Source organism: the organism of the source record quoted next, unplaced genomic scaffold (genome assembly GCF_019419815.1).
Source record: "Pyrus x bretschneideri cultivar Hongxiangsu unplaced genomic scaffold, Pyrus_bretschneideri_v1 Contig32, whole genome shotgun sequence".
Taxonomy (NCBI): Eukaryota; Viridiplantae; Streptophyta; class Magnoliopsida; order Rosales; family Rosaceae; genus Pyrus; species Pyrus x bretschneideri.
In genome coordinates this window covers 1585797-1612503 of record NW_025999635.1, presented here as the reverse complement: position 1 = coordinate 1612503, position 26707 = coordinate 1585797, and the positions used below count along the sequence as shown (strand labels likewise).

General features: G+C 35.8%; 3 protein-coding genes and 1 pseudogene across 6 annotated transcripts; 2 read left to right on the top strand and 2 right to left on the bottom strand.

The window, feature by feature from the left end:
• Positions 1-1486: 1486 nt before the first annotated feature.
• On the bottom strand, positions 1487-3186 carry LOC103930019 (40S ribosomal protein S15a-1). The gene is made up of 4 exons (XM_009339304.3): positions 3086-3186; positions 2406-2540; positions 2132-2292; positions 1487-1770 (listed from the first exon to the last, which is right to left on the bottom strand). Exons 2-4 carry the CDS (start codon positions 2533-2535, stop codon positions 1672-1674), a joined length of 390 nt encoding a protein of 129 aa, XP_009337579.1. The 5' UTR covers positions 2536-2540; positions 3086-3186; the 3' UTR covers positions 1487-1671.
• Positions 3187-8352: 5166 nt separating this feature from the next.
• Positions 8353-11578, top strand: LOC103930018 (transcription factor bHLH154). 4 transcript variants are annotated; one of them, XM_048590886.1, is made up of 10 exons: positions 8353-8563; positions 8852-9009; positions 9089-9149; positions 9441-9556; positions 9747-9837; positions 10277-10465; positions 10563-10649; positions 10737-10802; positions 10941-10997; positions 11284-11578. In XM_048590886.1, the coding sequence occupies exons 6-10, from the start codon at positions 10391-10393 to the stop codon at positions 11425-11427; spliced, it is 429 nt and encodes a 142-aa protein (XP_048446843.1). In that variant the 5' UTR covers positions 8353-8563; positions 8852-9009; positions 9089-9149; positions 9441-9556; positions 9747-9837; positions 10277-10390; the 3' UTR covers positions 11428-11578. The 4 variants fall into 4 exon arrangements, 3 of the variants coding, with proteins under 3 accessions (XP_048446843.1, XP_048446841.1, XP_048446842.1); XM_048590884.1 differs by having other exon boundaries at positions 8354-8563; positions 10938-10997; XM_048590885.1 differs by having other exon boundaries at positions 8355-8563; positions 9109-9149; positions 10938-10997.
• Positions 11579-11968: 390 nt separating this feature from the next.
• Positions 11969-13895, top strand: LOC103930017 (actin-depolymerizing factor 1). The gene is made up of 3 exons (XM_009339297.3): positions 11969-12125; positions 13159-13424; positions 13539-13895. The coding sequence occupies exons 1-3, from the start codon at positions 12123-12125 to the stop codon at positions 13687-13689; spliced, it is 420 nt and encodes a 139-aa protein (XP_009337572.1). The 5' UTR covers positions 11969-12122; the 3' UTR covers positions 13690-13895.
• Positions 13896-14953: 1058 nt separating this feature from the next.
• LOC103930015 lies at positions 14954-18745 on the bottom strand (annotated as a pseudogene).
• Positions 18746-26707: the final 7962 nt, after the last annotated feature.

Below are 26707 nucleotides of genomic sequence, written 5' to 3'. Positions count from 1 at the left end.
TCAATTTAGAATATTTGAAAGCCAACAAAAAAACAAATGAAAAAATAATTGGAAAGTGAGAGAAAAGGTAGATGGGAAGGAACAAAAAAAGTTGTGCTTGGAGTATATCCTGAGAAGATACCCTACCCACACCTTCCCTTCACCTACAAAACGTCATAACGCGCCCATGTTTTATAACCTTTCCAACATGAAGAGCTCTTGAACACCATCATCATCCACCTTCTTGCTTCTACAACTTCTTCGTCCTCGGCGCCTCGTTGCCAATGGAAGTCGGGAGTGGCGGCGGAGATACCATTGGTGGTGGTCGAGTTGGTGGTGACCATGGTGTTGCTACTACCAACGAAGATGACGCAGACGACGACGAAAAAGCTAATTGAAATTTGAAAGTCATGTTGGATGGCTTTGATGGTAGCTAGGGCAACTACAGATCTTTGGCAGTATCCGCAATCTTTTATCTTTGTGTTGTTTTCCGATTTAAGCGTGACATCCTTCCTCAGGGGCCATGCTAATCGTGTTGTTGTTAACTTTAATATCATGCTTCAAAAACCAGTACTACTTATGCCACCACCAGTTCCACTACTGCTAGGTCAAGGGGGGACAGTCCTCCAGTATTGGCATTAATAAAATCCCTGCTGGTTTATGTAGTCTCTTGTTCTCAAACATCACATTTTTCTTTTTTATCTCGGTAATCTGAACATACGATAATCGATAAGATATTCTCTAAGTCATTCTGCACTTCACCGATGCATGAAAATAAAGAAAAAACGGAGAGCATAATATTTTAAAGTGCTAGTAACAGTGCCGTCCATTAACCATGCATGATTTTTATTGTGGGATTTAGTAGATCCACGTGGGCCATTAAAGCACTTAGGAGTCCATTTTGTATGGTTTTAATGATTCACTATCTTTCATCAATAGCTTGAAGAAAAATTAGAACATAATCCACTCAACCACTTCAGACTTGTTTGTACTCTTCACCGTTTGAAGACCTATAATCTTGTCGATTTCAAAACTATCCAATTAATTCGAATTTAGTGTTATTCCCAATGCCAATCCATTTCCTCAATTTTGATAGAGGAATGGAGGGTTTACGAATTACGAACGTGCTTATCAAGCAAGATAGTTTTTTTTTTTTCAACAAACGATATTATCTACATCAATAAAGAAGGGGTAAGCTTAACCTTATAATAGGCTAGCAATAATGTTGTTCAAACTCGCTTTTAGCGAAAATCAAATCTAAAACCTCTCACTTACAAGAGAAGAATACTCGAGGTTTCATAACTAATCTTCCTTTCTCCTCAAATGATCTAAGTTGCAGATTACCGACCAACAGATCGATATTAATTTGAAAGAGTAAAAGATGCAAGCTCAAGTCCATTTTTAGAACCATGCCGAGCATAAAGCATTAAAAACACCGCATCTTTCATAACAACCAACTTTCATTCATTCGTTATTCAAAGAAAAACAAACAATGCAAAAGCATTACTTGATTGAAGCCAAAATTTGGATTCCATAAGATAAAGAGTAAAGCAAATAACGTTTCAGTAACCTCTATCAGCATCCAAAACAAACACAATTTGAAACATAGAAGTATCCTACGATGTTCAAAAGTACACCCAAAAGCTCCTCTCAGAAACAGGAAAACTCAATTCTCATTCCTTGAAGCTTTGCCTAGTAAAAGAAACCAAGCACTTTACCACCGACATTCTTTCTTCTAGCCTCCTCGTGGTCCATAATGCCAGCAGATGTTGTCAGCACAATGTATCCAAACTGCAAGTTCAACCAAACATCCATAAGCCTACGTGGATAAGAAATACAACACAATGCATAACATTCGATGAAACAGAAAAAACGAGAATTCAAAGTTCATCTGACACAAAAGATCTGATATGATACATGAAGCACATTACAGGAAATCTCAAACAGAAGCCAGCTGAAAAGCTAGACCAATCACCATTGACATGATCAATAATATATAATCTTGCCAATAACATTTTTTTACAATTTTTTTTTTTTTGCTCAAAATAGACGAGTTACAAATCCAAACTATATACGTTTCCTCAGAAGAATCGACTAAGACATATGTCCTGTTTCTAGGCTTGAAATAGCTAACTGATAAAAATGGGCTAACCTGTCTAGAGGGAAGCAACCTTGCAGTCCATCCCTCAATCTCCTTAACGCCAACATCAAAACGAGGGCTGATAACCCCACACTTGTTAAGCCTTCCATTCAGCTCGACCACAATTTTACCAGCCCTGTGATCATCAACATACTCAAACTCGCCAATGTATCCTACATAGCAAAACCAAAAATATTACTATCCATACATCCAGCAAAATAACGACTCACATAGAAACTTTGAAACAACAAAAAATGATGCCTAGCTTTAACTGATAGATGCATACCATGCTTTTGCATCACCAAAAGAAACTTGACGATGACCTTGGATGATGGTCTGATCATGACCTGGCGCTTGCCCCTTTTCTCAGCATTGTACATGCTCTTAAGAGCATCATTCAGAACGCTAACTCTCATTGTCGCTTTTGCATTTCAGAAAAGATAATCCAATATAAGTTCATCGGAGCTATTGCACGCAAGTCAATAAGTACAAAACCACCAAACAAAAACATAATACAAAAGCCATTCACTTGTCAAATCTTACACTCTAAGCAATGTGTTACAAAAGCAAAATGAAAACCCGTAACGGTAGTTCGATCCCTTTCCCCATTTCTAGCTCTGTCAAACATATCAATCTAGATTCAACAATTATCACACTTGTTCAAACCCCCTAATTTATAAAAACCCAATGCCAGAATCATTTATTCCCACCATAATCAAGTACAAACATTTGACCTACTTAAGCCAAAAGATTAACAGCATTTCAATCCAAGCACAACAAAACAAAACGTATTCCAAATCAAATTAACAAAATCAAGATCCAAAGACCAAGATGCCGAAATCAACCTCAAAAAATAATTAAAAAGGACGAAACTTGAACAAATAAGAGACTGAAAGAAAACCCTAATCGAAACAATTTCAAAAAATTGATGGAAATTATGAAATTTTGGACTGAAAAATCACGTACCAGAAGAGATGCGCAGTATCAGCAGAGGCGCCTCCGAGAGAGCTAGGGTTTCTAGGGCTTAAGAAAGGACGAGTGAAGTGAACCCGAGCAATTATATTTGGTGGGAATGAGGGATCGATTGACCGAATTGCCCTTACGGACCCTACTTTGGTCCAGTGCGTCGTAGTTTTGTTTCGGGTCGAATTTGTTTGTTTAGGCCCATTGGATCTAAACTTTGAAGCTCAGCCCTGAGTCATGCAGCCCAAATTAAAAGCTCCCCAGTAAATTGGGCTTTTGAATAGTATGTTCATTATGGTATGATGTAAGGCAATCCAACATTTGATAATCGTTTAGTTTTCATCTTCTTTGACAATATGTGAGTCATGTCAGTTGTTCAGAGTAGTGCGGTCGCCCCTTACATTCAAATTCGAAGCAAAACTAAAGTAGCTTAGAATTTGGAAAAGAAAAAAAAAATCAAATATGTAGCTTCTATCGTATGGTTGGGCAAATGTCATATTGAAATGGATGATAGTAAAATGGGATGGTAACTTTATCACAATAAAAGAGAGCTACTATTGACACTATAAAAATGTCAATCTTCACTTCTATATAGATAAGGTTAGGATGACAGTTTTTGACTTAACAAAATGAGTTCTCTAAATATATAGACAATGAAATAATGATTCAGACACTCAAAAGAGATTCAAACAAAGAAATATGAGTGCATAAAGTAAACACTAATAATTGTTTGAACTACAAGATCCTTGCTATAATAGTGTACCTTATGTGTGCATTGTTAGAGTATGAGTATGATTCTTACAAGTATTGGGATAATTAACATTGTTGTAAAGATGTCTTAATCATATCAGCAAGAGGTAATCCTATTTGTATTGGGATATATATATTGAGAACTATTGTATTTGCATATATATAGAACTCATACCGGTATATGGAATGTAGTGTTGTATTCCTTATAGAATTGTAATAGGGCACAAGCTGCTATTCTCACAAATAACACTCTCACTTTTGAACCAATAACCTATTCTTAGGAGAGCATTGAGATTTGCAGAGAAGAGAAGGCTTTGACGGGTATGGAAATGGCTTCTACATCAATGATATGTCGGCAGGTCAGTTTACTGTCATATATGATTTATTCCTTGTTCTTCATATGTTAGTCAATACTGTAATTTAATTGCTTGATCTTTTGGTTCATGGGATGAGGCTTATGTTGTTCTAGTTGTCTCGAATTCATTCTTACATGCATTCCCATCAACATTTCCTTTAATATAGAGGCCTGCAGATAATTATCACAAACATAATGATATGATTGATCATATGGATACCAAGAGAGAGTCGACTAAGTCACTGAGGGATGGATTTGGGGATTGACTTCCATAATAAAATAGACCTAAGGTCATAATAATAATATTATTATTATTATTTACATGGAGGAATTCGTTTAATCTTGTATTTTGATAGTGGACCATGCATAATTTAATAGTTAAGCAGAAGACTAATTAACATAATTTATATATTAATTTGCATGGGGGAAGACTCGTTCGTCTAAACATCGAGAAGCTATTTATACCGATGAATTCCAATTTATTTTCAAGGTCGAATACAAAACCTAAATGACAATCTCCAGCTTTGACTTCCAGATTTTCAACCTGGTCAGTCAACCCCAATGTTTAAGATAAAACTATCCTGCAGCTTTTATTTATTTTTATAATCTACTAAACTAATGTTCACGTGTTCTGATTCTGTCTCTCAAATAACAACACAAGTGTAGGGTTTGATTTGCAGCAGTCACAGGACTCAACCATGCGATATAATTCTAAAGAGTTTCCAACTTAACTACATCAGATTAAACGCTGACACATGGCACTATATGAATGTTTTGCAGATTGTTAATATTTGCTAGACACCAAATTAGGAGAGGTTGACTTAGTTTTTTGTTTATTAAGATTGCAGGAGAATAAAAACATATAACCTTGCAGGAGAATAAAAGCATATAAAACCATAACATGTAGTGGTTTTAGGATGACAACAGTTCTCTACCTTTGTTTAGTCATGTTTATATTACGATTAATGTTAGAGAGACTATATTTGTAGATAAAATTTTGTAAAATAAATTACATGAAAGTTGATGATTAGATTATTACTTAAACGTTAATAAACGTGCTTATTTATATTGACGACATATCATTTAGTTTGTCAGAATTAGTCTCCTCAGCATTATCCTTATCTCACATTACTATCAAAATGAGCCTCCATTGAAATGAAATTAGGTCTAAATTATAAGGCCCAATACTAAAACGGGGAGTATCTTGTCAATAACGTATTAAGAGTATTCTGAATAACAATTCTCGTTCTTACATGTTATGTTAGACTGTAAAATTCGTTAGAGACTCGATAATCGATATGTAAAATAAACACAACAACCAAAAAACATACTCTTGTTCTTTAATCCCCGACTTCTCGTATACGCTTCTGATTAAAAGTTTGATAAGCCAAAAAATATTAACAATCTCATCGAGCATATTTCTTAATATTATATTATATAACATTGTTTTCTGAACTATATTATTAATGGAGATAGGATAATTAACAATTATAACACCTAGGACGGTCCGAGAATGACCAACCAAACAAGAAAAAGAGATGGTGATTAATTATTGTTCATTCATTTGCATCATGCTATTGGACATTGGTCAACTAACTTTCGACCCAATTTTGCGAAAAGGTCAAAATTAAGCTTTGTTAACAAGTGGAATCAAGTTAATAAGACCAGGCACAGAAGACAAATTAATATATAGTCTAATTCTTTCAACGAATATATTTGGTAATAATATGGAGACCAAAATTTTAATCTAAATTTGCAAACCAAATGATGTGTCACCAATAGGAAATAAGCATGTTAATCAATGTTTAAGTAATAATCTAATCATCAACAAACACATCATTTGATTTGCAAACTTAGTTTAAAAATTTGATCTTCTTAGCATTATCCTTTTCATAGCAAAGTGATGGAATTAAATGTCTGGTCCATGTATTTTACTCTATCGGCCAGTTTACTGCTTGTGTTTTTAATTTGGCCAAATTGGTCCCGTATTTACATTCGTTAGCCAATTCAAGAAAATCCGTTAAAGGACCATTAAAATTGCCACATGCTTGGCAGGTTAGAGGATAAAAACGTAATTTTATTTGTACACATGAACCTACCGCAATATACGATGCCTATCTTTGAAAATTGACGATTCATTTCCATTCACTTGAATACTAAGCAATTTAGGGTTTCAACATCCATTTGGTTGGAATCCAATGATTGTGGGGTTGCCGACTAAGCTTTTGGTGGCTACTCTAGAGATTGGTTGAACAGAGGGATCCAAACATGTGGGCTAGGCATAGGTTCTGTTCAAACATCAAGTGTGACGTTGTTGAACTCAGTCGGCAATCCCATAATCTCTGGATTTCTGATCAAATGGATGTTAAAACCCTAAATCGCTTAGTATTCAAGTGAATTGAAACAAATCATCAATTTCCAAATATAGGCATCGTATATTGTGTATGTTTAGTGGGGGTACAATAAAGTTATGTTTTTGTCCTCTCACGTGCCATGCATGTGCCAATTTTAGCGGTTCTTTAACCGATTGTCTTGAATTGGCTAATGGATGTAAACACGGGAACCAATTTGGCCAAATTGAAAACACAATGACTAAATTAACCGGTATAGTAAAACACATGGACCATTTTGACATTTAAGCCTATTAATTTTACAGGAAGGGCCGGGAGAAAATACATATTATAGTATGTAGATTAGTAACATTATATGTGACAGAGTGACAGTCATACTGAAAAACTGATTAGTAACATTACGTGACAGTGTAACAGACATGCCAAAAAGCTATTCCAAAAAAGTAAAATGCCTTTCACTTTCAAATTGTTTGGAACTTTTGTATTTCCTAAGAACGTCTCCAAATTCTAATATTAATGCAAATACCAAATGATATAATTACCCAAACATTCAGATTGACTAGCCTTGGCTTATTCATGATGTTTTAATTAAGAAGCTTTATATTTTTTTGTTTTTTCTCACTTATAAGTTACAGATTCAATTTCATAAGTAATACTAGCTGAAACAATGAACTCAATACAGTACTAAAGTAGCAATTTCATCCCTTTTCTGCCTATGAGTTGGTAGCACCCAGAAAATTAGGTATAGAAGAATCAACCAAAAGAAAATAGTTCCAAAGTTGTATTATTAATTACCTGGTTCCCTAGCTATTATCAAAATTAGAAAAAGCTTCTAAAAAATCCATATATTCACGTGAAAGACTATGAAAACAAACAGATCACAATCAGGATATTGCTCACTCACAAATGTCAAAATTAGAACAATGGCCTAATTTTAGACCCACATTCAGTTTCGGTAAGTGATCCGAAATTGCTGTCCTCAATATATTCCCCTCATTCTGCAGTTCATCTAGGCTTGACAATAGTGTTAGAACATCAATTTGAGTTCCATCAACTGATCATCAAAACGTCTCTAATATCATTTGTTGTACAACATGTTAATTTACCATCCAGTACTAATATTGTATTAAATTTAACCGCTTAGGTTAAAGAAAAATAAATAAATTTCAATGCGAAGGTACATGGAGCCAAAAGAACCTATCAGCTTGGAGGGTTTTTTTCTTAAAAGGCATCGATGCTATTAATAGTGAACTATTGAATTTAAATATTGCAAAATATTCTTGCAGCACATTCGGACGTTGAGTAGGCTCATCCACATCCATGCCTTTGAATTATGATTGCACATAATCAAAGTACAGTACATATCCATCAATTACCCTGAAATTATTGAAATTCTAGTATGGATCGCTAGTTTGAATTAGATGAATAAACGACTAGATGTGCATATCCAATGATTTAGCAACTAAGGTTTCAACAGTCGAAGTTTCCAGTGCATACTATGCTCGGTCCATGCTAAAAAACCCCGAAAGATATACGAATGCAACTGTGTGCAATATAGAGTTTACAACAGAAAAGAAACCGAGTCAAAATGTGAGTCATTTATCTAGCATTCCATCATCTTATTTAGCTTTGACTATGCAGCTGCATCAAGTAGTAAAATAACCAGTCATTTTCGACTCATATAATTTGTGAATAGAAATCAAGTCAAATTAAGTGAAAGCGAAAGCAAACAGTTAACATGCTAGTGAAAGAGAGAGAGAGAGCCGCCCCGGCCCATATACCATTAAGATATAAGGTTCTGAGTCACCTGGACGTTTTATATTCCTTCGTGATCATGATTCATACAGTTACTAATTATATATAACCTTCTTCTCACAACATTTTTCTACAAAAGGAAAAGAACCGTTGCTGCACTCAAGGGGAGGTTCAAGGTCACGCCTTTTCACTGCAGAATATATACCTAATTCATCTGGGAAAAGTTCTCAGCTCATCAGGGCTAGCTCTTTTCGTTTCAAGAGATCCGAGGTGAGGAAATGGATTAGTTTCAAATAATGTCTTCGGAGTGCAAAACACTCACCGGGAGTATAAACTCTTGCGAGTGTAGTACTCATCACCTGATCAGGTCACGTGATGAGTGCTATGACAAGGAGATATATCCCCGGTGACATGTATATAAGAATCTGCTCTTTCAAGTAATCTTGGGTTTCTAGACTTTTCATTTCAGTTTTCGCTTTTGTGGGGTTCTTCTTGATATATTTATTTTGCATGCATTGTGCTCTCAGTTAAATCACATTGTTTCTGTATGTGTGTCAGTTTCTGGGCTCAGCAGTTCATATATAGGACTTTCAGAAGAACTCTAGTGTCTCAAAAATCAATAGAAGGTCAACTCTCTCTGCATGATTGGATTTTTTGGGCTCAAATGAGAAACACTGACCTCCTTCCATCTCTATCCTCCCATCTTTACAGCTGCGGTAATCATCATCACAAATCTTAATTAGTATTGTTTACTTTGAGCATAAGATTATTTCAATTATTTCTCAATTTCTTCAGAAAACAATATTGATGTTCAGATGACAAATTGGGATGCACAAATGGACATGAACAGCAAAATGTAAGCACTCTTTCCTTTTCAAGCTTTTATCGTAAATTTAAACATTTTTGTGGAGATAAATAGGAATTAATCTCCTTATTTTGAGAAATTATATAATAACCTCATCCTCCCAATTAGATTACTCATCTATTTCTGTTCGTACTTATCAAATTCTCAAGAACTGAAGAATGACAAAGACTGTCCCCTAGCAACTAATTAGAATTTCATTTTGATTATTATTGGGGTTATTGTATTAATCTTAGTTTAATTATTTATCCAAATAATAATTGTTAACCCCTGTCGTGGTGGCAGTGGGTTTTGCATGGGATCCAACGCATCCGAAAGTGACAACCATGATAACATCAGAGCTGCAGACTATTCTCTTCCTCTGCAGCAGTCATCATCCCTCATTACCTATCAACCTGCAGGTTTGGTGCATTTCCTTTTCCATATGTTTCTATTTCAGGAGCAACTTTTCTAATTTCTGCCTAATTTTTTACCAATTTTTCTTGTCTTTTTTTTTATCCTACCCCTCTTCAAGATTTTGTAATTTAGTGAACTCTAATAATTCACACAAGAACCTGGTTAATTTGCAGTAATTACCTTGTCTGATTGCAGTTAATTATCCATCTGGTTCGTTGAGATATGATGTCATTTCAGAGCAGTCAATGTTCTGGACAAAAAGATTTCAGCCCCCCAATTTCAAGCAGTATGTTGATCCAATGATCTTCTTAATTAGTCTGTAGCTAAGTTCCTAATCAACAACTAACAAGAATTTCCTCAATTTCAAATTTCACTAGTCCTTCATTTCAAACTAATGAATAACCTGATCATTGTTAATGTCAATCGTTCACGTTATCTTTAGTTACAGATTATTATCTCATGATAGGTCTTACACAAATAAAATTTTGATCAACATGTATCTTATAATGTCAGAAAATGTATCCGAACTACATATTTAAGAAAAGGTCATGCTTGGGTCGGGTAATATCAAACATTATGGTAAATACTTCCCAAAATATTTTTGGAAATTGAAGACAAATGGGGGTGAAGACGATTCCATTTTATTTGCATCTTATCTGGTAGAATTTGTGTGAAATAACCATGCTTCAATTCCTAATTTGTTCCATTTTGTAAAATCCTTGAAGGATTGCCACGCCATACAAAATGCAAGGAAACGTCCAATTGAGGTTGATGACTTTGGTGGTCTTGTTGGTGACAGAACATCTCTCAACGAATTATACAAACATAAGAGAAGCAAGATGACAAATAATAATTCTCAACAACAATGGCATCAACAGCTCCAAGAAAACTCAATGGAGCAACAAAACAATAAGGTATCCTAATTAATCAAATTTAATTAAGCTATGGATTTGTTGTTGAACTTTTTCTGTTTGCCTTTTTTTTTTTTTTTTTTTTTTTTTTTTTTGCTAGAAGTTGCATCATGTGCCTGTGAGAAGAAGCCAAAAGCTTAGTGACAAAATCACAGCTCTCCAAAAATTGGTTTCCCCCTACGGCAAGGTAATTAGCATAAATAGAAAAAATTAATATTGCATTTTCTGTAAATTAACTACAACTAGGGTTCTAACTTGTATAATAATATTACAGACTGACACTGCCTCAGTTCTTCAAGAGGCTTCCACATATATCATGCTCCTCCAAGAACAAATTCAGGTATTAAGTATACATATAGTGAAGTAATTATGGTAATAAACTTATAATTAATATCTTCATTTTCATATGCTGCAGATAGATTTTAGTTGCTAAATTTGCTTGTTGGTTTTTTGTTTTTGTTTTTAATTTTTGTAGCAGAATCTGCTAAGGATGCTTGGTAGTTCATACAAGAATGCTGCGGCTCTTCACCCACAGGTCGCACGGCAAGCACTTGAATTAATTTGAAGACATATATATAAGATATTTGGGACACATAAACAAATGGAACCAGTTACAAATTTTTAATCCAAAACGAAAAAGGGCACCAGGTTGTCAACATAAAGAGGCACTAAACAACAGTTCAGATACAACTTACTATCCGTTTATTGTCCCTCAGTTTTAATTTTGATTCAAATTTCGTATCTGATCCTATTTACGTATATTTTCCATGATATTTTAATTTTTTATAAAGTTTTTCTCACAAATTTGAAATTTTCAACAGGAATCTGGGAGTGGGCAGGCGCTTGACCTCAGAAGCAAAGGCCTTTGCTTGGTTCCTGTGTCAATTACTCAGAAAGTGACTATGGAAGAGGGTTCTGATCATCTTGCTACATCAAGAAAAATTGTCATAGCTAATAACTTCTAGTGCTATAATTAACTACTAAGCACCTAAGCTATATCTTAATGCTTCACCTCATTATCACTTTTGAGAAAAGCTCCTTTCATGTACTTCAATGCTTTCCTTTTTAATCATACGTAACATTATCGATTAATTCGAAGAGATAATTGAGAGAATTCATCTAAACCAGAGGGAGGTATAGCTATGTTGTGGTATATATTTCAATTTAAACTTTATAATTATGGTCTGGGTATCGCACCAGTATTTCGGCAACTCTAAACACCATATAAGTTTCGAGAAAAAAATAGGAGAATGATTTCCGTATTCTCCTTTTACCTCTTGCAATATCCACTCTTAATCAGGTTTTGAAATTTTACGGTTCGATACGGTTTTGCGGTTTGACGGTTTTTATGCCCACCCCTAATTGCATGGAGTCTTGGACCCGGAACTGACTTTTGGGCCAAGCCCATGGATGCAAAACCACCTCTTACTTGACGTAAATGGCATGCCAATTCTCATTGCACAACCTATAACACGTGTTCAAATATCGTTGGATCACCGCCCAATTTCTCTCTGCCGTGACGGTAATATTAGCAACGCTTCCTAAGGAGGAAAGCTCCCACATATTCCTGCCGCGACCCGCAGCCCTCTTCTTCCACCGCTGAGACTCTATCCATCTCTCTCTCTCTCTCTCTCTCTCTCCGCCGATATTTCTCGGGAAAATGGTGAGCACTTCATCTACTTGACTCTCTGGGGTTTCACTTTCTTGTTATAATTTCAGTTCTTTTCTGGATTGATGATCCTCTGTAGTGTGTTCCATTTTTTTTTGAAATTTTTTTGTTTGGTTTTGAGAAATTCATGAAATGGCGGGTAAGTTAGAAGTTGATGGTCGAATCTCATCCCTTTTGATTATCTAATCACGATTAATCGATTACTTTCTGCAGTTGCATATGCATTTAAATTTTGATTTGATTTTATATTTTTGCAATAAGTATATATTTTGTATATGCAAATTTTGTGTTTTGCAATCACAAAAGTATGAATTTTGTTTTATGGTGTGATGATATTTTGAGCCTGAATTTTACATTTTGCCTTGAACTTGGATTACTAATTTGAGTTATGATTAGTGTAATGACTAAAAATACTTAAAATGGCTTGTTTGAAAGTGCTTTTAAAATAACTGAAAGCGCTTTTAGAGAAAATGTTTTTGGATTCCAAAAGCACTTAAAGTTATGTGCTTCTTGTAGGAAGCCATAAAGTGATTTTTCAGGATTCACTTACAATTTTACTTAGGATTGTTCGAAAAGTATTTTCATGAAAAGTGCTTTCAATAATTTTAAAAGCATCCAAACGAATCCTAAGAAATTGAACTTTGTTTAGCATTTGTTCTGCATTTGTCAGTTTTTTCTTCTTCTTTTGCTGGGTGGTAGTGGTGGTTAATTTTTCATGGCAGGTATAACCGTATAAGTATGTCAGTGATTTATCAATAATTTGATTTGTTTATAGTTTGGAATTATGGGATGCTTGAGGAAACAAGTAATTCTTAGCTTTAACTATGAACCGAGAGTTGATAAACCGTGATGGGAAAATAGCAAGGTGTGTTTTGGTTTTGGATTTTTGCAATGTTGCTGTGTGTTTTCAATGTTCCGTGATTTGAAGGGTGGAGTGAAATTCTGTGTGTAGCCATACAAATTGCTAATTTACTGCCGATGTGTTGTTCGTATTTGATGCATTTTGGTATCCGTTGAATATTTGCAGGCAAATGCAAGATCCGGGATGGCTGTGCATGACGAATGCAAGCTAAAGTTTTTAGAATTGAAGGCAAAAAGAACTTACCGCTTCATAGTTTACAAGATCGAGGAGAAGCAAAATGAGGTTATAGTGGAAAAGCTTGGCGAACCAACTGACAGCTATGAGGATTTCTCTGCAAGCCTCCCTGCTAACGAGTGCCGATACGCTGTTTATGACTTTGATTACGTGACGGAGGAGAACTGCCAGAAGAGCCGGATTATTTTCGTTGCTTGGTAACTAATTAGAGTGTAGAGTTCTAGGCTTTGTAGACCTTGTTCATTACTCTAAATGTAAATATCATTATATGTTCCTTGGCTGTTACACTCATTTAAGATTTTTGCATGAAGGTCCCCTGACACGGCGAAGGTGAGAAGCAAGATGATTTACGCGAGTTCGAAGGACACGTTTAAGAGAGAGTTGGACGGAATTCAGATGGAGTTGCAAGCTACTGATCCAACCGAAGTGGGTCTCGATGTTATTAGAAGCCGTGCTAATTGAACGAAAAGCATCGTCGATGAAACGAGGTTCAACTATCCAATCTGTTCTTTACGGTGACATGTTTATAGCCCTATGATCGTCAATTTGGTTTACTATTGCACTTCGTTGATGATTCGACTTGTAATTCGTAGATTATTGGTACCTCATTTTGGCTTGATATACAAAACCAATATGGTGGTTTATTGGAATGGATATCACTTGTGTCCTGCTTGCATCTTAGTAGGGAAAGTGGCCTCCCTTTTTGTCCCCATTTTATCTCACAAATCCCCTGCATGCGGTCCCATTCGAGTGGATGTGGTCACGTGGTAACTTCTTAGTTGCTTGTCCCGCATGTTCGACTATGTGATGCCAAAAGTATTTCCAAACTCATTGTTAATTTTAAACCTAAGGAGGACTCTTAAGTCCCGCTAATGCTTTTTTTTACGCATGACTATTTTGGACTGGATCGCTTGAAGGAGTAATGTTGGTTTGTGTTGGCTTGGTCTAAGTCGAACTAACAGTGTTTTGTTTTTGGTGTAATGCCGAACCAAGAAGCTAGAACGTAGATGTCTTAAGGGCCGGTTTGATATTGCTGTGCTTTGAAAAAAAACTGCTTCAGCTGTGCTGTGAGAATAAGCAGCTGTGAAATAAAGCAGCAAAGTGTTTGGTAAACTTTTTTGTAAAAGTGCTTTTGAAAAAAAAAAAAAAAGCAATATTATAGTGTTTGATAAACTTTTATGTAAAACATATGTGAAAGAAAACTGGTTTTTCAAAGCTGGGTTTTGCAGCTTTGTGTTTTTGGCTTTTTTTTCATCCAAAACTGTAAAAAAAAGCTGAAGCTGAAGCTGAATGTTTACCAAACATAAAAAAAACTGGAAGCGTTTTTTGATAGCTATTTTTTTCATAATCAAGTTACTACCAAACTAGGGCTTGGACTAGCTTGTCATGTTTGGTGTAATGTGGGACTAAAGAAGCCAAAATAATTTGGGTGCTCCGGTGTACTGGACTTAAGTTCCCTAAAATGCTGGATAATCAAAAGGGCGCTGTCCTCGAAAATTGCGTCTCTTTTCTATTAGGCCTTTAACCAAATAAGAGAAGTTTTTCTGTGTAATTGTCACCAACAATTCTGCGGTATTATCAGTTTAGTTATCTTATAACGTATAGATTTATTTATTAATATTATACTTTCAGTTCGTGACATATCAACTTTATTTATCCACACATTATAAGACGATCAATAACACAAATGTGACAGTAACACATAGTAATATATGGGTACTCAGAATGCTAAAGAACCATATTTATATGGTGCCATTTTTTCAACTAAAACCATGTTAAGACATAGTTTCTATAGAAGAAAGCAAAATCCCAAAGATTATAAACTCTCCAATTTCAACTGGCAAAGATTACAAAAAGTAAAAACCAATGAAACCACCATCCAGGATGCAACCAAGGGTCTTCTCAGGGAGACAATCTTCCGGCTAAGTATATAGAGAGATTCTCTCTCAGTTGAAAGGCCGTATCGTCAGCGGCAGATTCACAAATTTGTTGGCGGTAACCGGGATCATGATGGCGAGACGATGGCATTTCATCTTGCACCTTATCCTCCATATCAATCACTATATTGTGCAGTATACAGCAAACAAGAATAATCCTCGGCAGCTTGTTCTTATCCGGCTTCCACATTACGCCCTGAATTATCTTCCACATCTCTTTCAGCCTCACCAACGCCCTTTGCACCACCATCTGCGTTGCAGAAATCCGCTTGTTGAAATCAGACTCATGCTCCCAGAGGCGGCCTCTTTCGTTGTAAGGAGTGAGAAGCCACGGCAAGAGAGGAAAACCGGAATCTCCTACTATGTATTCTCTCACTTCTGTTCCTTGTGAAAGCACCAACTTCTCCCCATTTAAGCAATCTCCTTCTTTGGACATCTTGAAAAAACCTGAGCTTTTGAGGACTATGTCATCACTCAGACTTCCTGGCCATCCTGTGATTATGTTACGGAACCTCATGTCTGGATCAACAATTGCCTGCAAGATCATGCTGCAGTTTTCCTCGCCATCGAGCCAGACATCATCTGATGAGTCCGCTGAAGGCAGAGTCATCATGATGTGTGTGATGTCAATTGCACCGCTGCAATTTGGAAGGCCGCGAATTTTCTCAAACTTGGACTTTATCTCCTTCATTTCACCCTGCTCTTTAGGCCATGACAGATGGTGCAGAGCTTTTTCTTCCATTACTTCCACAAACCGCCAGGTTATGTGCGAAACAGTGGATTGGTTCATGCCAAAGCATTCACCGATGCTGCACAATGAATCACCCGAGCTGAGCCTCCTAAGAGCGACAGCAACTTGGTCATTCAGACATAATGGCTTGTTATTTGAGTAGCAGAAGGTTGACCTGGCCATCATATCTTCCTTTACAAGCGAACAGATGTAGGCGAATGTCTTTATCGAAATTTGAAGAAAGATTCAAATTTCAATGCTCCTTTAGATTTTGATTGACCTAGAAAGTAGAAAACAAAATCTAATCATTTATCAATGTGAATTTCAGAACCCTTATGCCAATGTCCTTGGCAGAACCAAAAGATCAGAAAAACCTCTGCAAAAGAGGATCGAATTCATTTAACCTGCAAGAGTTAGCGAAGTAATATAAATATAGTCTGAAATATCATCGAAAGGTCGAAAATATACTTCAACTCCTTAACCACTGAAGAGAACAATGCTGAACAAAAGGTAGGTCGAATTACTGTATTTCATTCCAGGTGAAAATCTAAGTTTCTCAGCGAAGAACATAACATAGAGGACATTTGACATAAAAGCTGGAAAGTTAATCTTTTGAGGTATAGGTATATGGTACACGATCAAATCGCCAAAATCTTATGCCTTTCTGTTGTACAACTAGCAGATGGACCTATCTTTCCTAACAAGAAAGACTGCAGACACCAAAATCCTGAATAAATGATAAAATGTGATTCCAAACTTGTTTAGCGATTATCGCCCTAATGGAATGGCCTTTAACTCCTATACCATGTTCTCTTAAAGCTATTGCTGTTTCTTTTTTAATGTTTATGCAACCGACTCTATCCAGATAAGTATACGGACACTCATTTTGCACGACTGTTGCTTGAGTTCTGTGGCTATGGACTTAATTTCGTCCACCCGATCAGACCAAGTTACTGTAGGTCCGTAGTGTTCCACACAAAGGATCACCCTAAAGGGTTGACAGAGCAGCACATAAGAAGTAAATACTCAGCACGAAAGCTATCTTATATGAAATTGGAAAGACTTCATGAAGAAGTCTGCATTTTTTCGTATTTCATGAGGTAAGTACATAGAATTCTTCACTTTTTCATTAGAAGAACATCGGTTGCATAGCTTTCAAACAAAGGAGCTAAAGCAAACTGCATAACTTGAAGCTAATAGTTAGCCTCGCTATACAAGATAAAGAAATTCTGAACCTAACCATGTCATCCAAGGACACAACCAAAACAAAACCTAGGTGCCCCATAGCTCTCTGTCTGCCGATCCCTCTGCTATATGCCTACAAGTGTTTTCCAAATCAGACCACTCACTTTGTTTTGATTGATTGAAGTACTGGTCTAGGCCAGTTCAAAACAAAAAATTTGTACTTGGTAACAGGATCATGTTAACCGCAAAATCCAAACATATTAAAGTATCGCTATTAGGCCACGACACTCAGCAAAATCCAACGAACGCCAAGATACAAACAGGTTATCCTGAATCTAATCAGAGGACCAGGTATGCTCACATTGAGGAACCTAAGGTTAATGTACAAGAAAAATGAAGAGAAATATACTTGGAAGGGAATATTTACCACAATCTTATCTCAAGAAAAAACATTCATTGTACAATACCACAATCTAATCACCGAAAATAATGCAGCGTGTTTAAAAATTTCAACACATGCTTAGAACAAATTGCTGTCATGAACACTAACAGGATTGTCTGCTAAGAGAAACATCAAAATAAGAAATCAACTACTTATATATCAACCGGAATTACAAACAAGGAAACCGTTGACGAAGTTATTTATTAGCATCATAAATTTAATGGAAGGAATAATGCATAAAACCTAAAATAATACCCTAAATAGTCATCAGACTAGGAATGCTATGCTCTGAGCAACAACGAGTGCACGAAGCAAGAGCTCGATAACACGAATCAAAAGAAGCTAAGAACTGTAAGATTGTAAGATTATATACCACTAGAAATCCACTTGCAAATATGATTCACTAGTCACAACAAAAATATCCAATTTCTGAAAACTGCATTGAACCCAAGTCTTAATATTTCATCAAACACCAAAAAAAAAAAAAAAAAAAAAAAAAAAAAAAAAAAAAAGGAAATGCCCTCATAACTCATAAGAAACAAACCATATATATCCAAACCAATTACATATATTTAAAGACAACCGATTAAAACAAATTAACCAACAAAACAAACACAGAGGTAGCAGCAGAGGAATATTTGTACCAGTAATTCTCTGAGAGAAGCCATCCCACCAACATTCCAGGGTCTGAGAGTCTGAAGCAGCTAACACAATCTGGTCAACCTTCTTCTTCCTCCTGGACCCTCTGATCGGTCCCATTTCAGAACTCAAAAGCAACAACAACAAACTCCAAAGTGTTTGTCAGGCAAGAAAATCAAACAATTAAGAATCCTACACAATTCAGAGAAAACCCATCAGCCACAAACCTGAAATTTGAAGTCTGTGAGAGAAACAGAGATGATGAACAGAAAGAACATGATGTTTGTGTGTGGGAGGAGATGGTTTGGCTTTAAAGGGTCGGGTTTTTGGAGGATGAAAGTTTGTAGCTTAGTGTATAAATATATGCGATATTAATGGTGTTAATTTTTTTCTTTATTTTGGTTGGATTTTAAAGCATGCAGTGAGAATATATAAGTTGAAGAAAAATACGTGAAGGAGAAGGTTGAAGATTGCAAGTGACGCGGGATGGTCGAGAGCAAGACAATGCAGCAAAGACAATGAATATATATATATATATATATATATATATAAGTTTCTGGTCATGAAAGACTTCCGACTGCCTCGTTTTCTCGCCCCGTGTGTGTGTCAATTTATTATATCTTTTTCTTTTGTCCTTTTCACCAACAAAATATGGAGGAGAAAAAAAAAAAAAAAAAAGGAGGTTGAATGAAGTTTTTGCAATTATGAAAATTTTGGTGTATGGAAAATCTTTTATTATTATATTTTCAAAAGGATAATTACATAGACGAATTTCAATTTGTTACCTTAAAAAAAATTCAAGAGTGCCTTCCGCTTTGGTTTTTCCGTCAATGAAACGTGTCACTTGATGCTAGGTCCGTTCAAAAAGGTTACATACGCATTGCATGTGACTTCTTTTCAAGGGAATCGACTGTTTTTAATGTTTTGATAACACGCGGCGCGCATGCCTCACTTAAACGACTCTAAATTCATGTAACGGTTCAGGCAGTTTCTTTCCTTTTTGTTTTTTTAATATCGATTGTTTTTTTTTTGAACAAACGACACTATCTACACTAAAGGGGTTGAAGAGTGGGTTAAGTCTCATGGTGAGCTAGCAATAATATGGTTCAAATTCGTATTTGGCGAGAATCAAACCTAAGACCTCTCACTTACAAGTGAAGAGAAATACCACCAAATCGTAGTACTAAGTGGCTTATACAAACGATATTAGATGAGGGAGAATCAAACTTGGGAAATGGGGAAGAAGAAGAACTTGGGACCTGGGGAACAAGAAGAAGAAGAAGAAGAAGAAGAAGAAGAAGAATTAAAGAGGTTAAAAGAAGGTTTTGCAATTATGATAATATTGGTGTATGGAAAATCTTAATTGTTAGATTTTTCAAAAAGAAAATTATAGAGAGGAATTTTAATTATGGAAAATCTTAATGAAGATGCTATATTATAACTAGAATTGGTTATTAGTTTGTTATAAGTTTGTTACTCATGTAATTAGTTTGTTTTATGTGATTAGTTTATATAGCTAAATGTAAATAGTCAAAAGGCTATATATATGTAGTTGTTTCATTCTTTTGGTAATTAATGAAAAGTCACACATTTCTTAACTCTTAAGAAATCTCTCTTCCTTATAAGAACACATCAATTCTACATGGTATCCTTCGCCTTTTGCCTCACGGCTAATTCGATCCCTTATTCCGCTTCGTCTCTCTAATTCTCAACGATCTTCTCTTGTAATTCTTGTTTCTGATTGCAATGGCATCTCTGTCAGATTCTTCAACTCATGAATCTCTTCAAAATTTTGCCCCAAACTCTTCGACAAACCCTAATTTGTCAAATTCATATGCTTCTCTCACAATTCAGAATATTAGAAGCATGGTGCCGATTAAGCTCAAGAAATCTAACTATCGTTCATGGCGTGCTCTGTTTGCACCGATTCTCCAGTGCTACAAACTTCTTGGCATTGTTGAAGTACTGAGCCATGTCCACTGCCATTTCTTCAAGATCAATATATTAATTCAGCCTTTGAGATTTGGTATGAAAGGATTAGAATCTGTTGATTTTGTTGAATTCTACACTCTCGTAAGATGTCATTCCTTTTACTAGTGGTGTCTCTTCTGCTCGAGATCTTTGGATCAAGCTTGAACAACGTTTTGGTGGAGTCTCAGATGCTTATATTCATCAACTCCGGTCTCGTCTTCAAGCAATTCAAAAAGGTGCTCAATCTATGGTGGATTATCTTCAACAACTTAAAGAAACCTCTAACTCTCTTTCTGCTACTGGTGCACCTATTTTTGATTGAGATTTAATTGCAGCTACTCTTGCTGGACTTGTTACAGTCTCTCTTCCACGTCTCTAGATGAGTTACATGACCTTCTTTTCACCAAGGAGCTTTCAATGTCTTGTCGCAAGAAGCTCTCTTCTTCCACTACTGAGTATTTTCAGGCGTTCTCTGCTCAGTCTCAACCGCTTCTTCTTCCAACTCCACCGCCTCAAGCATATGTTGCACAATCTCAACAATATTTTCGATTCAACTCTTATTGTGGAAGGAACATCAATAGGGGTAATCACTACCATAATCCTAGTCGGTACAATAACAATCGTGGACACAGAGGAAATTATCAAGGTCAATCCTCCAACTGTGGTCATCAATAAGGTGTTCATCATTCTTTTTCAGTAGTAATCATGTTCCTTGTCAAATTTGTGGCTCCACCAGTCATGAAGCTATTGACTGCTTCGATTGCATGAATCCTGACATCTCTGGGAAGATTCCTCCTGCCAAACTTGCAGCAATGTGTGCACACTATACATCCAAGCATTCTCTCTCTTGGCTACTGGATTTTGGCGCCACATCTCACATCACTAATGATATTGCTAACATCTCTTCACCAACACCGTACATTGGCGAGGACAAAGTCTATGTCGGTGATGGTAAAGATCTCTCTATACATCATGTTGGCTATTCTTCTTTGCATTCTTCTAATGCTAAATTTCATTTGAGTAATGTGCTTCATGTTCCTCAAACTGAAACATAATATGTTATCTGCATACCAATTTCTCAAAGATAACTACTGTGTCTTAACACTTGACTCTGATAGATCTATTGTAAAGGATCGTACTATAGGGATGACGCTTTTGCAAGGTCCAGTTAAAGATGGCTTTTACCATATGCAAAATTGTTCTTCCACTGCTCAATCTCCTGGATGCTCTTATGCTCTTGTTAGTGCTCAAGGTTCAGTCAAACTCTGGCACAGTCGACTGGGTCACCCTTCCTCATCTATATTTCGCAAAATAATCTCTAGTAATAAGCTTGCTATTAAAGCTACCACCTCTGTTGACTTTTTTTGCTCCAAGTGTGCTTTTGCTAAAAATCATAAACTACCATTTGGTTCATTAACTACATTCATCTCTAAGTCTCTTGAGCTATTACATTGTGATCTGTGGGGACTAGTTCCTGTCACTTCAGTGAATGGTTTTTGATATTACTTTCTCATAGTTGATGAACTTAGCAAATATAGTTGGTGTTTTCCTTTAAAGACCAAATCAGAGGTGTATTCTACGTTTGTAACCTTCAAAGCTTATGTTGAGAATATTGTTGGTAATAAAATCAAAATCGTTCGTTCAGATTCTGAGGGTGAATCTACCAATTTACAATTTAAATCCTTTCTCCATACTCATCGTATTGTACAACAACTTAGTTGTCCACACACACCAGAACAAAATGGTTATATGGAGAGGAAACATAGGCATCTTGTTGAGACAGCTGGGACCTTATTAGTTGAATCTAGTGTTCCTCATTCCTATTGGGTACTGCCATTTATCTTATAAATCGCTGCCTCTATCAGGAAATACTAAATCACCCTGGGAGTTGTTGTTTAACAAGTATCCCGATTATTCCAAACTTAAGGTCTTTGGGTGCAATTGTTATCCATGGTTAAAGCCCTACATTTCATCTAAGCTTGATGGGAAAAGTAAAAGATGTGTCTTTTTGGGCTATAGTTTACAACACAAAGGTTACAGGTGTTTCGATTTGGACACCAATTGGATCTATATCTCTCGGTATGTTACTTTTGATGAGACTACTTTTCCATTTAAAGTTGTTCCTCATGTTTTATCCTATGTTGATCCGTCTACTTCTACATCTTCCTCTATTGATCTTCAGTTTTCAATGCCTACATCTCTATCCACTACACCTATGCCTCTATCACCAACACTCTCACCTTCCTCATAACCCCCTATATCACCTCCTTCTATGCATTCTTCTCCTACCGTGCCTACACAACAACCTGTGAATCATTCTGTTCCTAATATTCATCCCATGGTTACTAGATCCAAAAATGGAATTCATAAACCCAAAGTCTTCACAGCTACCAAACATCCACTTCCTTCCTCCATTGATAACATTCCCAATACTTATCTTCAAGCCTCTAAGTCTGAAATTGGAGATTGGCAATGCAAACTAAATTCAATGCTCTCTTATCTACTGGCACTTGGACACTTGTTCCCTCCTTACCCTTTCAAAATGTAGTTGGCTGCAAGTGGGTCTTTAGAATTAAAAAGATTCATGATGGATCCATTGAGAGATATAAAGCAAGGCTTGTTGCTAAGAGATTTCACCAAAATGAAGGTCTTGACTATACAGAAACCTTCAGTCCAGTTGCAAAGCCATTTACTATCAGACTTTTGTTATCCTTTGCTGTCCAGTTTAATTGGTTCCTCAACCAACTGGACATAAGTAAAGCATTTCTGCATGGTGACTTAAAGGAGGATGTGTTCATAGTTCAACCTCCTGGTTTTCAAGATCTCAACAAACCTCATCATGTGTGTAAGCTTAGAAAATCTCTCTATGGACTTAAACAAGCTCCTAAAGCTTGGTTTGACAAATTATTTCAAGCTCTCCAATCTCTGGGATTTAGTCAATCATCATCTGATGCTTCTTTATTTGTTCTACATGCTCCCACTCTGGTTATTGTCCTTGTTTATGTTGATGATATTATGGTCAGTGGTCCTGATACTACCATTTGCAATCAGTTTATAGCAAAGTTAAGCACTTTATTTCCTGTCAAAGATCTAGGCCCATTGAATTACTTTCTGGGTCTAGAAGTTCAACGAACCAAAGATACTATGCTTCTTCCTCAAAGTAAGTATTTGCTTGATCTGTTACAGAAAACAAACATGACTGGTGCAAAACCCTGTTGCACTCCCCTTAGTTGTACTAAGTTAGATCATAGTGGGGATTTACTTATCAATCCCACTGAATAAAGATCAATTATAGGTGCTCTCCTATACTTAACTTGGACAAGACCTGATATTTCCGTTGCTGTGAATCAAATCTGTCAATTTATGTATGCACCTACTATTCTTCACATGCAAGCCAAACATATATTGAGGTTTCTCAAATGGACTCCCACTCATGGTCTCTTGTTTAAAAAAGCTCACTGCATCTGTCAGCCTATTCTGATGCAGATTGGGCTGGTTGCTCTTATGACAGAAGATCCACGAGTGGTTCGTGTGTTTTTTTGGGCACCAACTTAATTAGCTGGGGTGCCAAGAAACAATCCACTGTAGCACGTTCATCTACTAAAGCTGAGTACAGATCCTTAGCTCAAACTGCTGCAGAGGTTACTTGGATTAGCAAGGTGCTCAAAGATTTTGGTTTTCCTCTATCTCACAAACCTACTCTCTGATGTGATAATATCTCTGCTATATCTCTTGCATCTAATCCTGTATTTCATGCTCGAACTAAGCATGTAGAGATTGATTATCATTATAATCGTGAGCTAGTACTTGCAAATCTGGTTGAAGTTAAGTATGTGTGCAGTCAGGATCAAATTGCAAATGTTCATACCAAAGCCTTGTCTAAAAATAGGTTCCAATTTCTGCAGTCCAAGCTTTCACTTGGAATTCTTGATTCTTCCATGTTCAGCTTGAAGGGGTGTAAAGATGAAAATGCTATATCATAACTAGAATTGGTTATTAGTTTGTTATAAGTTTGTTATGTAATTAGTTTGTTTTATGTGATTAGTTTCGATAGCTAAATGTAAATAGTCAAAAGGCTATATATATATGTAATTGTTTCATTCTTTTGGTAATTAATGAAAAGTCACACATTTCTTAACTCTTAAGAAATCTATCTCTCTCTCTCTCTTCTCTCTCTTCCTTACAAGATCACAGAAATTCTACAAGATTTTTGCAATTATGATAATTTTGGTGTATGGATAATCTTAATTGTTAGATTTTCTAAAAGAAATTTAAAACACAAATTTCAATTTATTAAGAAAAATTTAAGAGACTCTGCTTAGAGTTTTCGTCTTCAAAACGTGTCACATGACATCAGGTTTGTACAAATATAAGATGCATATTGCACGTGACTTCTTTTTAAGGAAATTGACTGCTTTATTGTCACAATAACACATGGTGTGCATGCCTCACTTAAAACCAATCAAAATTCGTGTTTAAGTTCAAATAGTTACTTTCTTTTTCTTTGTTGGCTTTTAATACAAGCGATAATAGGAACAATGAAAATCGAACTCGAGACCTTAAGTGCAGCGTGGACACTCATAATCAATCGAGCAAAAAACTCTTGGCAAGCGGTTTCTTTATGCAATTTACGTGTCTATCAACCTTGTATTTTAACACACTACCAAATAAGAATTTACGTATTTTGTGCCATAAATAAAAGAACTGTTGATATATAAATAAAATAGTCTCATACTGAAGGTCCACTAAACTTCCTTAGATTCAAAATATTTTAGTTACTAGTAATTAAAATTGTGGAAGAAAAAATTGCATCCTGCAATATCCAATTCTAAGCCATGTAATTATGAGACGTTTGTTTTCAGTATTTAAGAAGGGATAGGTGACCCAGCTCCCAGTTAGTTTTCCTTCTGTCCCCTTGCAATGATACTTTTGTTTGGACTAAGAACCAGGCTTTTTCCAGTCCTATTTTAAATGCATCGAACGTAAAATCTCAATTACATAAGTAAAATATAAATGAAGAAAAGCATCCGACCTTGTTCAAGGCCGCGTATGCATCAGACAGACCCGAACGCAAGACCACTTAATACATGAGTAAAAATGCTCTTAATGCCAACCCATATTAAGTTCTTAATATTATTTAAGCTAAACACCTTCTCATTTATGATCTACATAATAGCAAGGTTTACACGATATCTAAACGATTTATTTGTAAAAAAACACTCAAAACCCTGTTAATACCTTAGAACTATATTTTTGGGTAATTAACCGAATTATATCCTTCAATTTTATGTAAGATTTGGACATATATACATATACACCTACATACATATATATGTATGTATGTTCAAGGCCGCATTGGTACAGAGGTGATTCAAAAAACACATATAAAGGAAACAATCCGTCATGTGGGTGACTCAGAGGCCTGGTACTTCATGTGTTTTAACCATTAGATTTTTGTTTGTAAATACATAATTAAGATCAAATGATTAACACACTCAGTGTGCTGGCTATTCGAAGCACCCAAGAATTTTCGGAAAAACCTGATATAATATCAAAACATCTGACCGTAATAATACTTGTGTTGTTGAATGAGGCACAGTTGGCTCATTTCCGTAGCAAATAGTGGTAGTGAGTTGTACCCTCCTCAATTGGAGTCTCTGTTTCAAGGGTTTCCTTTCATCATGTTATTTTGTTTAATTTCGTGCTAAATTAATTTAAAACAAGAAATGTGAATTTTACATCATAGTGTTAAATTAATTTAAAACACTGAATTGATCCGACTATTTTTCATCCAAGAATAACGTGCACATTGTAGTTCATTTTTTTAACGGTATTTCTGACTCATTTTATATCTCAAAGCCACACATTACACATGTTTCACTTAAAACAAATTAAAATCTGTGAATAATCAAGAGGAAAGTTTTAGAAATAAGTCCTTGAACTTATATACTGATTTTAATTTGTTACTTAAAAGAGGTGCCAACTTGATTTTTCAATTTTTGAAATGCGTTAATCTAAACACGAAATTCAACTTTCTATCCAAAAAATAGGAGGCGATTTGCACGTGACGCATTTTCATCAAAACTCTGATCGCTTTTAGTGTCTAAAATAATATACGGTGCACATGTTTCATTTCCAATGAATCTAAACCCATGTATAATTTCATAAGCCATAATTTTTTTTACTTACACTTACACATGATTTTTAGTATTTAGATCGAATAAAGTAGAAAATAATCTAGAAACGTATACAAATAAGTCCATCAATTAAAAAGTTATGTTCTTAACTACGATCATTCCACCGTTTAGTGACTAGAGATTGAAATAGTTCTAGTTCTAAGTCGTTGTACTTGTCAAAGTAAATGGGACGTATCGCTCGCAAGATGTTCATTTTTCGTTTGTCCCCTCTTGCAATGATGCTTTTGAACCAAACTCGACGCTTTCTCCACCTCATTTCAAATTTTCAATTACCTTCGAACATAAGATGGTGCCCCACATTACACACCAAGGGCACGTTTGGCGGACCGGACTAGATCCGATGGGAGTATATTGCCTAGTATTTAGTCTTTAAGACTCA